The following is a 17,372-nucleotide window of genomic DNA, read 5'->3' as shown; positions in this document are numbered from 1 at the left end:
CAGATATTAGCTCTAGAATTACTAGTTATCCACCCGGCAGTAACATCATCCATGAAAGAAATGATCACTGGTTTAATGAGCTATTCCCAGTTTTGCAGTACTGCTCATCAACGAGACAAGTGATCGGTACTTACACATGCATGGCTTCATCTTTTAGATAAGCATATGACTACTGGCAGGATCAACCGGCAACCTTTATCGTTATAAGACAGTCTCGACTGCTCGGTGTTTGAGGTGCCTGCCATGCAGGATGGACCGATCTCAATCTGCCGCATTCCACAGAGGCCTTAACTTCTCCACAACACCTCTCATTTTGCCTTTGCTGACCGAAACACCACCAAAGTGACAGCTGAAGTGAGCGAATGTGAGAGAATGTTTTAACACATATTGAATGAAAGGTGTTACAATTGAACCCACTGGGAACTCGGAAAAATCCGAGCCCCAGATGGGGTTCCAATTTCGTGGTTGTCAACGGTATGCCTTAGGATTTTATGATACCGTTGACAACCAGGAAATTGAGAAATGGCTCAAATCGCGTCGGATCTGGAAAATAACCACACAGGAAGGAAGTTACCGACGTTGACAATAAGGTTAGGCTTGTTAATTGAGAATTTTTTCATGTAATTATCTTCTTAAGCTTTTTATCGGGATTCCCAGACAAATCCTTATATTTTTGTCGGCCTTGCTCACACTGAGCTTGGGACGCCTGTGTCTTCAGTGTCTACGTTCCTTCTGACCAGCGGCCTTCATGTAATTAAATATCTGCTTCAAATTCGAATGAATGTCGCGTATTTCATTCGCGCTCAATTCCAAGTAAACGCTTCCGACGCTTCCACGGTTTAGAATGGAAGAGGATGAAGATGAAATATGGGACGAAAAGTCTTTGAAGGAGCTCAAGGGTAACCAGCAAAACTCGACTCTCGAACAAAAACATTCCTTTAAAGGCAAGACTTCCAAGCGTGTAAGAGAACGGGGAACAAAATTAGACAACGGCAGAGGAAGCGCAGGTTTATCTAAAGCAAAACCGTTCAAACGCAAAAGAACGGAATCTTGCAAAAACACTTCGCGAAGCAAACAGCAAAAGTCCCCTGAATCGAACAACACGGTAACACCTCAGAAGGCAATTGTCGACGGCTTTTGCCCAAGATGTCAGATGCCTTTCTGTGCCTTGATTGGACAGTCTCCTGGATGGCATGTTCGGGAATGTTTAGAGGCTAAGTATTCTTACATAGGTAAGCTGGCATGTAGTAAGGAGTTTCTTGGGGCGTACTTATTCAGGTGAAGTGGTGGGCCTTGTAATAATTATTATTAATCAATCGATTGATCCGTCTGTCAGTCAGCCAGTCATTCAATTGACTGATGAGGAGAACAGTCAATCACATACATGACAGTATGAGTGCTACAGACTTTCTTCTCCCAAAGCGTAAGACCTTCAGAAAGGAATTCATAGAAATAATATTGGAATGTCCTGCATAGTCAATCAGGAGCAACCAATGTAGTGGACATCACTTTCCGACTGTTTCCCAGTTTTCTGGGTTTGAATCCCAGCATATGCACTCCAATGTTCTCTCACCTTTCCATCTATTCAAGGTCAGTAAAGTCATAGTACCAGTACTACTGGGGACAAGTTGTGCATGTGGCAGGACTGCAATGCCACCCACCCACCCACCCATCCACCATTCGCAAAGAGTACAAATGTAAGATGTGGGGTTCCCAGTGTTGCAGTCTGCCTTTAGAAAGGTTACACTATCCATTGTTATAATTATTATTGGATCTTTGTACTGTTTTTTGACCCCGTCAAACTAAGTGGTGAAACAAAATCTTTTGCAGGTGACTGTCCAGATGGAATTCACTGTGAATCTACATTTACTCCTCATTTCAAAAGATATTCACATTCTCTGTTGGCCACCACCAGAAGTTGTAGCACCTTCAGAAAAGATGATGAAGGAAAAACAAATGAATCAGTAAGGAAGGTTTTGTTTGACCAAGGCAATGAGTAGACTCTTCTTGGGCAACAAAGCAATTTGGCATGGAAGTGAAAGAGAAAGGGGGAATAAACTTGTGCTGCCTTGTCACCCCAGTCTCCTTTTTTTCTCATTGCCCTGCTACGAAAACATACTCAAAGTTCATGTCTGCTCTCCCTCCTGTTATGTACCCCTCTTCGTTGTTCCTTCCTTTCTTTGATGTGACTTTCAGAAAAATTCTAATGCTCTGTGTTGCAGTTAAGCGGCAATAATTCTTGGGTCAAAATTCACTCATACTGACTACCTGGCTAAATAATAAGAAGGACTTAAGGAAAAGTAAAAGATACTCCAGCTTAACCCCTTAAAATTCCCTGTGGGTACCCTGTCTCTAAATTATGTATCTGGAATACTTCCAGCTCTTTCCTAATCCCCCCTTGTTTCAAGCAATCCGCCCATCTCCAGCATTCCAGGATTTACAGCTGTACCTTCTAATATTGGTTGAGGGGCATGCCCCAGACCTCCCCTAGAACGGTCCACCCACCTGTTTGAACCCCACTTCACTAAACCCTGCATCCCCCCCCCTCCCCAGAAATGTGGGCCTTCAATTATGCAACATTACTTTCTATTTTTTTCAAAGGTGGAAACAAATGTCCAGTTTTCTCGACAATTAAACTTTTCTGGAAAAGATTCATGTGGTAGTAGAACAGATGGTGATCTGGAAAGTGAGAACTTTAAGGAGATAGAAAGTTCTAGTGATGATTCAGAAGTGAGTATTCCTTCCCCCAGAAGAGGACATAGTCACAACAAAGTAGATGAAGTGAAGACACAGAGAGACAAGGTGACCTTGAAGGTTCCTGAAAGCCAAAAAGTTGCTAGTGTGGAAGGCAGTGTGGAAGGGGGTTTAATTATTTCTGATGATGCCAAAAGTAAGGAAGAAATATTTCCCAATGGTGAGGCAGAAGATTTTGACATGTCTTCTGATGACGACTTGTTTGGAGATCCAATGGCCTTTTCAGGTCTTTGTGAAAGCTCTCACATTTTGCACCATGGAACTCAACATCAAGGAAATGAAGATAATTTCCAATGCCCCAATCTGCGATCACTAAGCGACCATGTCAAAGAGGGGAGTGACAATAGTACCCAAGGAAACAAAGTCATGTCGAAAGCAGAACTCATTGATGAAGTTGAGTCGGTTCCTGTTCACACAAGGTCTACGAAAAAACAACTGTCAATTAAATCATTTGCTGAAAAATCAAAGAGAGAAGGAGCAGAGTCAGCCAGGTCATCATCCATGAAACAAACTGATCTTGGAGTTTTCTTTGGGTTGAAACCTTTGGTAAAAGAAACTGAAAGTAAACTGCCCTCCAATCAGAATCGAGCAAGTGCTGCAAGCTCTTCTCAGTCTACCACTGTGTCTCATAGACATGTAGGTGGCTGGAGAGGAAGATACAAGCCCGGAGGAGTTGGCTTCAAAGATATCGGCTATGGGTCTGAAGGTCAAACTTCAGGGCCAGGTGAGGATGCTATTGCTGCTCCTCGATCACAAAAGAGTTGTCCATTTTATAAGAAGATCCCAGGCACTGGGATATCTGTGGATGCATTTCGTTATGGTGACATTCCAGGTTGTCATGCTTATTTTCTGAGTCATTTTCATTATGATCATTATGCGGGACTGAATGGCAAATTCACAAACCCCATATACTGCAGCAAGGTAAGTGATGGATGATAGTATTGATAATAATATTTATGCTTACACACATACATGTACATAACTCACATTACGGGTGACATACATTAAAAACAAATGATTTTATTCAAACCATTATTATTGAAATGCAAAGTAGACATTTTCTTTATGTTAACTTGTTATCCAATTAAAAGGGTCCATTCCTGTAATGCACACTGTTAAGTCTTAAATCCACTTATTTGTTCATACACATACATCATTGCATGCATACAAACTTTATCTTCAGTAGAATCACCAGTTTATTTCAGCATTACTAAAATGTTGTATGAAGAATATCAAACTCCATCATAAATAATGGCATTTAATAAGTTGCAAATTTACGTGATCACAGCCTGTAAATCACAAAGTGATAGACTGAATGATTAATGGCATGCATTTTCCATGAAGAAATAAATCTAAATGAATGGTTTTGAGAAAATTAATTGGCATGAAATAAGTCTTCTCATAATTCAATTACGTAGAGTAACAAACATTAATTTTGTTTTTTAACTTTATCATGAAGGTCACTGCAAACTTGGTAATATCAAGGCTTTATGTGAAAAAGCAGTTTGTCAATCCATTGCCCATGAATTCTCCAACTGTCATCCAAAATGTTGAAGTGACGTTACTAGAGGCAAACCAGTAAGTTCATTGCAGTCATTCTGTACCAGAAGAGTGAACAGACGAAATGCATTTTGCGAAGTCTGATTGGCTAAACTTAGAGATGTTAGGAATGTTGCTACATGTACATGTATCTACAGTGTACATGTTTGTGTACCAAGAGGCCTGAAGAGAGGATGAGGTAAGAGAATGGAACCGGCATTCATGGGCCTCAAGGGAGATTCCAGTGATTAAAATCTAATTTTAGCTACTCAGCTGTTTTTAGAGAGGCACCTGACTGGCCAGTTATATAAATTATGACATAATGAAATTTTAAATATGCATGGCATTGGGATGAGAAATTAAAATAGCTTTGTGAAGCTAAAAATTGATTTTAAAAAACTATGGTGGGGCATGGGGATCCATTCTCTTGCCTCATCTTCTCTTGATGTGTACTCCAAAGGCACCAAGCTGCCAAGCGGTGGAATGGAGAGGCTGTTGTAGTGTTAAATATATTGTCTACTAGTTGACATAGAAAAATGAGTGTTTTTTTCATTAATTTACCAGTGTTACATGTATACTACAGCACACTTGAGAAAATGACAAAACTTGATCATTTCAGTCCTGTTGCATCGATAATAATAAGTTCTTGCTGAGCTGTGTTCTCTGTTATTCAGTCCCTAAATGACTGTAAGGAAGGGTGATGAACAGGGCCTGTTTAGTTTAGTTTTCTTAGTGAGTCTCCTGTACAACTGTAGCTGAGTGGTTGGGTATCCAAACTGGTAATGAGCAGGTCATAGGTTTACTTGGAAATTATTTTCCAACTATCCCCAATTCATTCATTCAATCTCTTCAATTTTTGGTTGTTAGGGATTCAGCTTGTGTTTTACATACTAAACAAGTAATATTATTTACGTGATTGTGCCTGTGACAAGTGGTAGATACATTTGTATTTACCTTACCCCTGCATGGCTTGGGTAGAAGGTAAGCGCTTTCCGAGCCAATGACCCAACATGCCGGTGCTTATACCCGGTTTCCGTAGCATTAAGCGACTAGGAGTATTTTTAACTCCCCCCTGGATGGGATGCTAGTCCATCGCAGGGTTACCCCCAGCATGTAACGCCGGTACCCATTTATACACCTGGGTGAAGAGAGGCACCGTGGGAGTAAAGTGTCTTGCCCAAGAACACAACACAATGTCCCTGGCCAGGACCCGAACCCAGACCACTCGCTCCGGAGTCAAGCACACTAACCATGAGGCCATCACGCCTCCCATGCATGGCTTGGGTAATCCGGTAATATATATATATTTTCAATTTATTGCTACTTACAATACAATACAATACTATATAATATATGGAGAGCTGTGACGTGTTAGCAATACAATTCTGAAGGCTACTAACTGCTGCTGCTCAACAATGACATAACAAAGGCTGATTGCACTAATTGTACTTTCAAACCTATTAGTTTTCCTTATGTCTTCTACATGCAGTTTTGTTTTGTTTTGTTTTGCTCCGTTAATAATATTACTGTTATTGATATCCACTACTTTTCTTCCCTGCTTAGTGATTATTGTTAGATATCCACATTTACTGTTATTGATTGTGGGCAGTGCTATGCAATTAATTTACACATGTAGTAAGAATAGGTTAGGGAGATGCAACCGAGCTTTGATATTCCTTGTATTTTTTCCTCAGTTGTCCAGGAGCTGTATTGTTTTTGTTCAAATTGATAAATGGTCAGACAATCCTACATACAGGTAACATGAGGTGTAATTTTTGTATAATTGGAAGCTTAAGGCCCTGACAAACAGCTTCAATATCGTAATTCGATTTTTTAATGAACGATGTTGACTGCTGGGGTCAACCTCGTTCCCAGGGTCTTCTCGGCTTTCAATATGGCGGCGGGTCTTGAGAAGACCCTGGCACACAGCAGATCACGTGATCAAGATTTGTCCATCGAGGATGGACAAATATGCAAATTTTTTCAAAATGGCGGCAAGGAATAAGGTGAGAGAAATCTGGGTACGACAACTGCCAACAAAACAAAATGGAATACGAAGGGGGAACCCAAGGCTGTAAAATTTGATGTAAGAAACCAAAAATACGGATGGATGAATGCACGAGCAACGAGAATGCGGTAGATGAGAGAGAAATCTAGCTTTTCTTTTCATTTCATGTTATTTTAAACCAATGCAATTTTATAGACGGCTATTATTTCTCGGGGCTGTGATTTTTAAACAGTTTGGAAACAGCCATTGCATACAATTTCACCCGTAATATCACAGACATTTGATTACCGTAAAATTCAGTGAGCTAAGGTTTAATGAAAGCCCTGGCTCTAGCTATTTAGTCACGGAGGTGTGTTCGCTGTCTTCCGTAATGTATAGTTTATATTGCAATCAATTAAACCTAATTATCATTTAAAATTTTTCATACACTTGAATGATTGTCTTTTTCTTATCGGTGTATATGAGCCTTCTGACAACGACTTTCCGCAGTATACATTGACCCAAAGCTATTTTCCTAAAAGGAAGTATTATTATACCACATATCTGTGGTACTTCATTTTCACAGTGAAACCATTAGATTGTTGTATAATTTGTGGTTTTATCTCTCATCTCATCGATTGACTGCAAGTATTGTCATGTCAGTGTGAAATCTGTATTTTAATTGTCTTCTGATTGCCAACAGGGAACCACAGCATGTTTAGTGCCCACATTCTTACAACTTGTTATTGCAAATATATTTTGTGGTAAAGTTGACATAATAAAGCCAATGTACATTGTTGAACATGCTATTCCATAGGATTAGCAATCTGCTTCTTGCACTTTTCAAGCTATGAAAACAACTTTTCCATGTCTTGTCCTACCAGTGAAGACAATGTGATGTCTTGGAATGCTGCTCATGAAATCTGTTGAACCTAATTAAAAAAGGGCACAATTTGTGCAAGTCCTAAACATAAGCATCTCACGATCTTTAGCAGTTCTTGTCGAATGAGCCCATGGTTAGGGGTGGATCTTTGCTGTTTTATCAAACTGGCTTTTAATCTGCTGTTTTGGAGGCACTGACAATGGCACGGTTTGTTTTATTTGCCTCCATTCCTTAAACTACATTTTTGTTTCGTTTCATTTACTCAGAAACGAATTGTATCTATTTAGACTTCAGGGTGAACTATTTACACTTCAGGGTGAACTATTTACACAATGAAGTAGAGTGGCCGTTCAAAACAGAGTTTGTAATTGAACATCTAAACATCTATGAGATGTAAAAACAAACTTGTGAACATGTGAACCTGAAGTATGGCAAATCATAATGCTGACAAGCATGAAAGTGAACGAAATGGGTCATAAATTTAAAGTTTTCACTATCTGAATGATTTTCGGTTATATTAAAGGGATATATTGTTGAAAAATCCAAAGCTATCTCTCTTCATGGTAATAAGTAATGTAAACAATCTTCCCACTGGTGAGTTGTAGTAGTAAATTGGGTTTTCCAGGAACCAGTTATTTTAAAGCTAGTACTGGTAACTTCCTAGGTTCACATGTACCAACAGTTTCAACATTGCTGTTCTACAAAATTGAACAGATATTGAAGCAAATGATGAAGCCATTTGAGTAGGCCTTTAAGTGCTACTATGATGAAATTCACATCTTTCTTATCTAAGCCATTTAAAGACGTAAACATGTAGTCTGTATGAGATGAATGCTGTTTATTATTTTCAAATATCTCTTTTTGTTCCAGTGATATTTAAGTTTTCAAAATATGCAAATGAGCCAAGTGATGACATTGTAAACTCAAGACAACCGAATTATGATCAAATATGATGGAAAAATGATTTCCTAGCTATTTTGTATCAGAAATGCTTGATTCTATGCAGTAAGATTCTAGATGTGCTCCACCTTATGAGCATACCAGTTTTGTTACCATGGCAACATACTGGGTTGCAGACCTCCCTGATATTAAAGGCTTGCTGGCAACCTTTGGCATTGTATTTAAATGATATTTGTCAATGGTGCCTCATTTGTATGATCCTGCAAGCATACAAATATGTTAGTTTGTGGCCTTGCTATATGTAAATGTTTTTGATCTACAATGTAGCTTACGATCACCAAAAATATCGAATCAGGTTGGAGGGGACTGGAAAAGAGTGAGTTGCCATGGGAACCAATTTCTTTACAGATGAAGGTGTGTTGCCTGTAGAACTATTACCCTGGTGACCAAGTTTCAAATTGACCGAGATACATGTAGCTCTATTTATATACTTGATTTTATATTGGGAATGAGTGAATGATGTCATCAGTAATCTAATTTGCATTTTTTACACATTTTGCAAACTTAAATATCTCCAAAACCAATGCACATATTTCCAAATGGTAAATGGTATTTTTAGCATTTCCTGGAATTCTATAATGATAAACCTAAAAATTCAAGGGATAAAAATTTGATCATAGTACACTTTAACTTCCAAAAATTTTGAGGTATGTCCAGGTTTGACCCTAATTAGATGCACGCGGGTTTCAATAAGCATCACGAAGTGTCCCCTTGCTCTTCTAGCCAACTTCAATATCACTTGTGTCTCAGAATACAGACAATTTGTCACGAAGTGTCCCCCAAATGCTGCTCTTTAAGTGAAGATTAACTGCTGCATTTACCCAAAGCTAAAAATAACGCTAACCTTTACCCTTACCTTATTGTTGAAAATAGGTAGCAAATGCTTAGACTTAAAGGGACACTTTGTGTTGGATGTCAAAATTGGGCATGCATCTAATTAGGGTCAAACCTGGACATAAGTAAAAATTTTACACTTTACAGTATTGTTGACAGGCAAAGTAATCACCTTCTTACACAGACCTTCTTTTGGTTCATTTTTAATAATTTATAATATTAATAATTGCTGGTATGAAAGCCATACATGTACCTAGGCCTTTGCCGCCTTTTGAAGGGAGTCACTGTTACCAATGTTCTATACATGTACATGTATATATGGATTTCTCTAAAGGACTTGTCTCACAATTTTTCAGGGGAAAAAATGCTGAACTGACCACATAAATGACCCCAGCAATCTTTGCCTTAGGTCTTGTTTTCAATGTTTGAGATTGTTTTTTGTAATGAAGGTGACTTCCGTGCCTCAAAAAGAATGGAACAATATCCTGAGTTACATCCAAGTAAAATTGATGTCCTTTACCTGGATACAACGTGAGTTGTACTTTGTCAAGCCATTTATATCCTTATTCCACTTTCTTTTCAGCATAATTTTTTAACAGGGTTTACAAATTTTCCAGTCATCATTGTTGCCTTTTACCATTCATGCATTGCAGATGATTGGAAGGTTGGATCTGCAAAGCTGTGGGCAGGGTTGCAAGAGTACCGAACATTATGTACAGTAGTTTGCTTGTGGTTTTTGGAAACCAGGGCCTGTGTGATTCATGTATGGGAGGCATGACTACTTTGCTAACATCTGAAATTAAAACAGGTTCTTGACTGGACACAATGATTAACATCAGCAATTATTATTATTATTATTATTATTATTATTATTATTATTATTATTATTATTATTATAACATACATGTAAGCTTTGCACCGCTTGGTCCAAGTATTAAATTTACATGGTCCACTTTTTTGTAACTGCAGTTTTTTGGTAATTTTTTTCCTCTTCCTTTGTTTTGTGTACAACACATGTGTACATGGTGCTGTGCCGGCTTACTGCATTTCCTTTATTTTAAACAAACTTCAGCTTTCGTTTTTTCCCTGCACATCCTCAGTTCAGTCTTCTTGATTCCTATATCAAATATCAATTATTTATCATTGGCATACATATAATTTAATGGTGATGTATTTAACTTTATTCTTCATGACAGGTACTGCAACCCTGAGTATACATTTCCATCTCAGGAAGAAACTATTAGATTTGCGGTGAACAAAGTTCTTCATACCTGCAGACAAAACCCCCAAACTCTCATTGTTTGTGGTTCATATACTATTGGAAAGGAAAAAATTTTTCTAGGTAAGCAGTTCCAAAAAGTGACTTAATGATGAGTTGGAAACATGCAAAAATGAATTAATGATAAAAATGATAAAGACAAAGAAACAATAATTCAAGCCAGTGTAATGGCATTAGGATTACATGGTTGATTACCAACCACTACCTCTTTTAATATGTACAAGTATTTTCATAAGGAAAATTATAGAGAGGGGACAAAAGAGAAAGAACACAAAAGTGCTCAAAGCTGTAATATCCTTGTGGCAGCACATACTGGTAAGGATTTATCTCACCAAAATTAATTACCTGAGAAGGAGCATATTCAAATGTATAAAAAATTCTTAACTGGTGGGTAACTTCATCATCTGTTGTTGTCACGAGTCAGTTAACCCCAGAGAGGCTTGGAAGGCCTGTCAGGCACACGGACAGTATAAAACTCTGGTTTCGTTGAATGATTTGTGCTGCCTGAATGCAGTTCATTACACTAAGAAGCTCTTCATAATATACTGTTATATACCAAGTGTCTTGTTTCATTTGTAGTCATTACAAAACATCTGCAGCAAAGTTGCTGGGCCGCACTGCCTGGAAGCTAGTCAGAAAGTTGTAAATAATATTATTGTTTATTGGGTGCAAAATGAACTAATTTTTAAAAGAATTAATCTTGTTTCTATATATACATGAATTGTACACTAGCTATAGCAGATGCTCTTGGTTGCAAAGTCAGTGTTGAAAAGCAGAAGAAGAAAGTACTGGACTGCCTTGAATCTTATCATATCAGTTCCTTGATAACAACAGACTGGAAGGCAGGACAAGTTCATGTTCTTCCCATGGCAAAGCTAACATTACAGGTAAGTAACCTAGTCCTCTAGCAGTATCGTAGGGACCAGAAAAACATCACTGTTAGCAGTTTGTTGTTAACAGCAGTTTTGTGGGTCACTTGTTGGTAAACTGTTGGCTGACAGCTGGTCAAAAGTTGACAGACAGTAGGTGGAGGGTAGCTCTTCTTCACAATTTCCAAGATCTTTTAAATGATAATGCCTGTCTTCTAGCTTGAAATGATCCACTCAGGATGTAGAGATCTTATTTGAAGTAGGTTACTTTCGATATTTCATATCATTGCTGACTGATTCCTGATCATTTAAAAGGTTGCAATATCATGGTTATAGTTTTTTTAAGTGTCAACTCAAGACATACAATATTATTGGGACTGACCTTGTAATGACACATTCTAAAACTAATTAATAATTCATGAGCCTAACAGCCCATCAAAACATCAATAAAGCATGATGTGCATGACCTTTAAACCCAATAAAACACTCCTCATTAGAATTCTTTATATAAAGTATAGTAATGAGACTTGGCTTGTTTTTCTTGTATGCTTTTTTAAACAGTACAAAACAAAATGAATTCAATTTGATGGCTGATTTATGTTGACTTGTGTCTAAACAAGATTAAGCTTAAGTATATATATATTGCAATTAAGTAACAACATGAGAAAAGATTTGACACTCAACATACTCTCCATGATTTAGATTCTAAGAGATTATTTGGAGTCACACAAGCCACAATTCACTGAACTTTTGGCCTTTAAACCCACTGGATGGGAACACAGTTCTAAGAGAGCGAATTTGTCAGAGATCAAACCTTCCAAAAGAGGAAACATTACAATCTATGGTATGTATAACATACATACACTAAGTATGTATTACTACTTTATGTGGTCAAATGCAGTTTAACCCTTTCACATCCAAACCGGCCTAAAACGGCCAGACAGACAGTATTTTACTCTTGTCTAACGCCAGATGATTTTACTCGTCAATGGGGAACCCCCGGGAGTCAATGGGTTAACATGTTAACAAAAATGAGCAATTGTGTATGGCTGCTGGCAGCAGTCAGCTATGGTTGCACTGGATTCATGCACACTAAGGCCTTGAATCACTCATGTGGCAACAAGTACAATGCATTCTCATTTATTGGGTGGGGTTGTACCTCTTGTTGAACACTATAATTATTTCATTGGCTGTATAGTGTCTTACTTCCCATTGTTTTCTGTGTTAAATGCATTGTTATCTTTGTTCTTTCTTTTGGCCAATCCTGAAGCCTGTTTAATGAGGTACCACACAACCCCATTTATGTGCCCTCTTGTTTGGCCATATTCAGTTTCAATTGGCTTTCTTGATTGCCCTATTTGTACTTCTTGGCAGTGACATGTGCATGGATGTTTGGTGTGGGGACTCATGGCTGGGTTTTGGGAATTGTTGGGCCATAGGAACATTAAATTGCTCTCAAGGCTCTGTACATAGGACTCCCATTGATGTCTCCATTTGCAATGTACCTACCGTATTTACTCTTGTATAAGTGAACCTTTTATGACTTAAAAACTGGCCCAAAAAATTTCCCTCATCTTATGCTTGAGTAAGAGATAAGAGCTGGAACTATCAGATAATAAGCATAACAATTGCAGATAAAAATTTTATCTAAACAAAAACTGATGTTACAAAACAAGTTCTGATTGTATTAAATTTTTTGTTTAATTGTCCTCAGGAAATAAAATTTAAGTACCGGTAGGTTAAATAGAAACCTCTGGACATGGCTCTTACACTATAGGCCACTTTCACAAACGGCGACCACTTGTACATTCTTTTTTCTTTAATATGTTAATTAGACCAACTGCCCTCAAAAATTTTTGAAACAAAAACTCTTTTGAAATTTGCTGGTCGTAGCGAGGGTAAAAAGGCTTATTAGCATTAAAACAAAAGAATATTTTATGTGGCCGCCATCATGAAAGAGGTCTATAGTCGTATCTGTAACTTTGTAAATCGGCATTTTAGAGAAGTGAACCGATTTTTGTTTCATTTGACTTCATCAAACGATCTCAAGATGACGGGTTATTTATCAAGCAATTTTTTGAAACTCTTTGGTGTTCTTTTTATCAAATCTCCTTTCTTTGTCAATGTTCAGAGGAAGTTTAGTTCAAAATAGAAAGATTTGATTTTCACATAAAAACAGAAAAAATATCTCAAGTAAACTGAAATACTGGTGTCATTGCTTGTTGCATGTCATGGTACAAGAGCTAATAAACTTCATTTACAGTAGTTTCTTTTTCGTCCACTGCAACTGCAAAAGATTTCTCACAAATATGACATTAACTTTTAGCAACAATTCTATCAATCTGAGTTTCAGCCTTTTAGCCAGAAATGAAGAAAAATCAGTTTTTAGGTCTTAAAAATTGGGGGTTGACTCCAGTTCGACCATAGTTAATAGAGGGGACTGGTTTGGAAGCTCGGCAAACATCAAAGGAGCAAACAAAGATGCCAAGATTTAGGTTGGAAAGTCCACGACCGTGCACAATCTTTTGTTTTGCGCTCATACACTGTGCGTGAATTACGTAACCAACACGTTTCTATTGGTTAGTTCCTCAGTACGGAGTAAGCAACTATTGTGTTTTGTGCATGGTCAAGGCCAAAAAACAGAACAAAAACCTACAACAAAGAAATTTGTCGGGTTTCATAACCATTCCCCTCTATTAACTATGGTTTGACTTATACATGGTAGTTGAAGGACAACCACAAGAATACATATTGTGAACAATTCAAGGACAAACAAGATTTAAGTTTCCCTCAAGTGAGCAGTGATGGCGTAGTGGTGATGTCACTTGCCTCCCATCAGTATGGCCCAGGTTCGATTCTGGACTTGTGGCCATATGTGGGTTACGTTTGTTGTTGGTTCTTTACTCTGCTCCGAGAGGTTGTTCTCCGCATTCTCTGGTTTTCCCTTCTCCTAAGAGACCAACATTTCTAAATTGCAATTCGATCGAATGTAGGACCTCCCTGATAACCCGACTTTTGAGTGAGTGGAGCTTCCTGGGTAAATCCCATTTATTATTATTATTAATTTTGAAGGACTATTAACCCATTGACCCCTAGGGGTGAGACTTATCAGATTTCACTCTAACGCCAGACGATTTTACTCCTCAACTGGAGGCATCCTATGGCGTTTGAGGGTTCAATGGGTTAATCAAATTCCAGTAAGAAAGTTCCAAGTCAGGGATGCTAACTTTCTGTTTTGATCTACTGGTTGGAAAATGCTATTACCGGTTATTGCTAACAGACTATTTTACAGGTTTTTGAGTAAAATCAGGGTAGAGTTGACCTAGTTGTGATACAAACCTCATTGCTTTTTTATGTAAAATTAATATGAGCTACATGTAGTTAGCACAAGGATTAAAAAGGGATAATTTGTTTGAGAAAAACACTGAGGTTTGTATAAGCTCCACTCTAGCCACACTTGCACTCAAAAGGCCAGGTAAGAGCTAGTAAACTAAGCATACATGTACAAGTGTTAAATTATTAACCCGTTCATCCCCAAAGCATCCTCCATTGATGATTGTCTGATGTTAGACGGAGTAAAGTCATTTTATGTCTTTGAGAAGATTTAAGTGTTGTTAACTCATTCATCCCTGAAGCAGCCCTCATTGATAAGTAAAATCGTCTGGTGTTAGACAGTAAAATTTTTAAGTACCACTCTTAGGACTGATAGAGTAAAATAATTATTAATCTCATTCAATTTAAGTGGTAATTATATAATTTTAAAATATTACCTGTATTAACTTGTGACTGCAGGCAGAACCCTACAAAGCTAGTGATGGGAAATCAAAGGGGCAAAATACTAGCACAAAGAAACATAAAGATCCATTGTCTGCAGTAGACTTTTTCTTTGCTGGTCTCCAATTTTGAAAATGGGGCAAGTGGGCTGCCAAAGAAGTAGTTTTGTAGGATTTCAAAGATTTGAAGTTGCAGATTCAAAAACTTCTTCATCTTAAACTGTTTTTATAGGTGTGCCCTACAGTGAACACAGCAGTTTCAGTGAGTTGGAGAGATTCGTCAAGTTTGTTTGTCCCAAAAAAATCATTCCAACAGTTAACAACCACTCTGCTGAAAGCAGGGGAAAGATGAAGGCAATCTTTGATAAATGGTTACAGCAATAAATGTCAAAAATACACTTCAGCATCCAAGATCTGCCAGTACTTTATTAATTTTGTTCCCTATTATGTGTTCTACATGTACAACAGATCCATCCTTCTGGCGAAAAAGAAAAAAAAAACGTTTGCCAAACGTTAAATGGTTTAATTTTACCCTATGGCTATGTTGAAATCTTAGTTTGTTAATTTTGAAGTGTACAATACAGATGTTTTTTATTTACTTAATTCTGAGATAAAAACAATCAGAAAAATTCCATAACTTTTTTCCTTCCATGTCCTTTACCCTTTTAAAACTTTCACTTTCATTGAGGTACAAAACTGCACTAGTAAGAAAAACTGTGACATAGAAACAGAAACGCAGGAAATTTTAGGAATAGAAACTTCGTTCTTTTGTCAAATTTTACTATTGCATCCAAAGACAATGCATCTCAGAAGCAGTTTCACCAGCTTCTGAATCTAAAAAAAAATGAAAATTCCTGCTTTGGAAAACCTTCATTCCTGTTTTGACGTCACAGTTCTGCTATCCCCGTCTCCTTACTGGTGTGGTTTTGTACCCCAGTGGAAGTGAAAATTCTGAGTTAAAGGACATGGAAGCAAAATCGGTATGGAATTTTCCTAATTTTTTTTCTATCGCAGAAAACCTCCATCTCCATTGAGTAAATTAAACAAAAGCTGTCATATACACTTTTAAAAATTCAGTTTTCATGTAGCCAAAGTCTTGATATGCAACCAAAACTATTGTAGGTACTGTAGCACTGACTCTGACATTTACATGTACTAAAGGTGTCCAAAAAAAGCAAAATTATATTAGAAATGTGGCTTCAATATAGCTGCAAGGGAAAAGCAGATTTATGTTTTGTATATGAAAGCTATTTTGGTAAACACAGTTAACATTTATGAGATTATGTTAGCTCCATTAATTAACATATAAGTCTTTGTGATTCCAAGACAAAAGGATAGACATGCCATTAATAGTTTCTTTTCTACTCTTATTAACCAGAATATGGCTTTAGTTTGACTGCAATGGTATAAACAGATTTTTTTTAATCCAAAAGCTATTTTTGTAAACACAGGTGACAGTTAATCTTCCTCTCTGAGACATGGTTAGAGACCATTAAATTAATTCAGTTAGTCAACAATACCTTCCATAACCCTGTCAAAGATTTTTGTGATAGCAAGACATTAAAACATTCATAGTATCTTTCTATGTTTTTCCACTGAAGATCCCATTTGACCTTAAAAATAATTGAAAATTTAAGTGGTGCTTTGTTTACTTAATTGAAAAATTAACGTGGTGCTTTGTTTACTTAGTATTTTTTGGATGCGAGGCAACCAAAGGGGAATTTTTTTACATATTTCAGCTAAATCTATGCAACTTGAATGAAGTCTGGGTCTTGAACAGATAGTAGACTAGTTTGGATAAAATTAATAATCAGGCACAGAAAGCATCCAAAAATGTACTAAGACTGGAAAAAGTGTGATGTCACATACATAACAGAGAAGTTGTCTTGTTATATCATGATTGTTCTAGAAATATAAGGCCTGGAAAAATGAAATGAAACAATACATTTCATGTCAAGTGTCATTGCATTTTTTTTGTCTCCTGCTTTAAACTAACTACCACAGGACGTTGCTGAAAAGGAAAAAAATACCATAAATCCCATAGAAATTTGGTTGACAATGAAATACCATCAATGGCCCGATTTCTCCAAGAACAAAATTTGTTCCTACTTCTATCAGGCCATATACAGTTCAAATTAGCAATGAAAATGGAACCTGTCAAGAACCATATAACAACGTATGTGATATGATTGTGAAATATATGAAAGACATATCCGTGACATTTAGTTCATTTATTAAATTGTCTTTCTTTGTCCTAATCAACCCATGTACATGCATTTAAAGTGCTACTATGATAAAAAAATCAATTCCTTTTTCAGTTCAGATTCAGAAAGTGTGTTTGCTTAACAATTGATTGGCAAAATTTTGAGCTTTGATTTTTATCCAAAGACTGTTTGATTTCACAGTGCACCATTACTCATGTTCAAAACTGACCAATTGGACCTGACAGAGGGTTTGATCTAGGGAAAAGTGATGTCATTTACTCACTACATGT

General features: G+C 37.2%; 1 protein-coding gene across 2 annotated transcripts; it reads left to right on the top strand.

The window, feature by feature from the left end:
• Positions 1-789: 789 nt before the first annotated feature.
• LOC138043972 (uncharacterized) lies at positions 790-16,835 on the top strand. 2 transcript variants are annotated; one of them, XM_068890509.1, is made up of 11 exons: positions 790-1,232; positions 1,831-1,964; positions 2,602-3,479; positions 3,636-3,675; positions 4,214-4,332; positions 5,988-6,049; positions 9,407-9,488; positions 10,154-10,299; positions 10,969-11,123; positions 11,808-11,949; positions 15,111-16,835. In XM_068890509.1, exons 1-11 carry the CDS (start codon positions 845-847, stop codon positions 15,260-15,262), a joined length of 2,298 nt encoding a protein of 765 aa, XP_068746610.1. In that variant the 5' UTR covers positions 790-844; the 3' UTR covers positions 15,263-16,835. The 2 variants fall into 2 exon arrangements, with proteins under 2 accessions (XP_068746610.1, XP_068746609.1); XM_068890508.1 differs by having other exon boundaries at positions 2,602-3,675.
• Positions 16,836-17,372: the final 537 nt, after the last annotated feature.

Source organism: Montipora capricornis, chromosome 3, assembly GCF_036669925.1.
Source record: "Montipora capricornis isolate CH-2021 chromosome 3, ASM3666992v2, whole genome shotgun sequence".
Classification (NCBI taxonomy): Eukaryota; Metazoa; Cnidaria; class Anthozoa; order Scleractinia; family Acroporidae; genus Montipora; species Montipora capricornis.
Note: the sequence above shows the minus strand (reverse complement) of the source record. Positions and strands in the feature narration are given on the sequence as shown.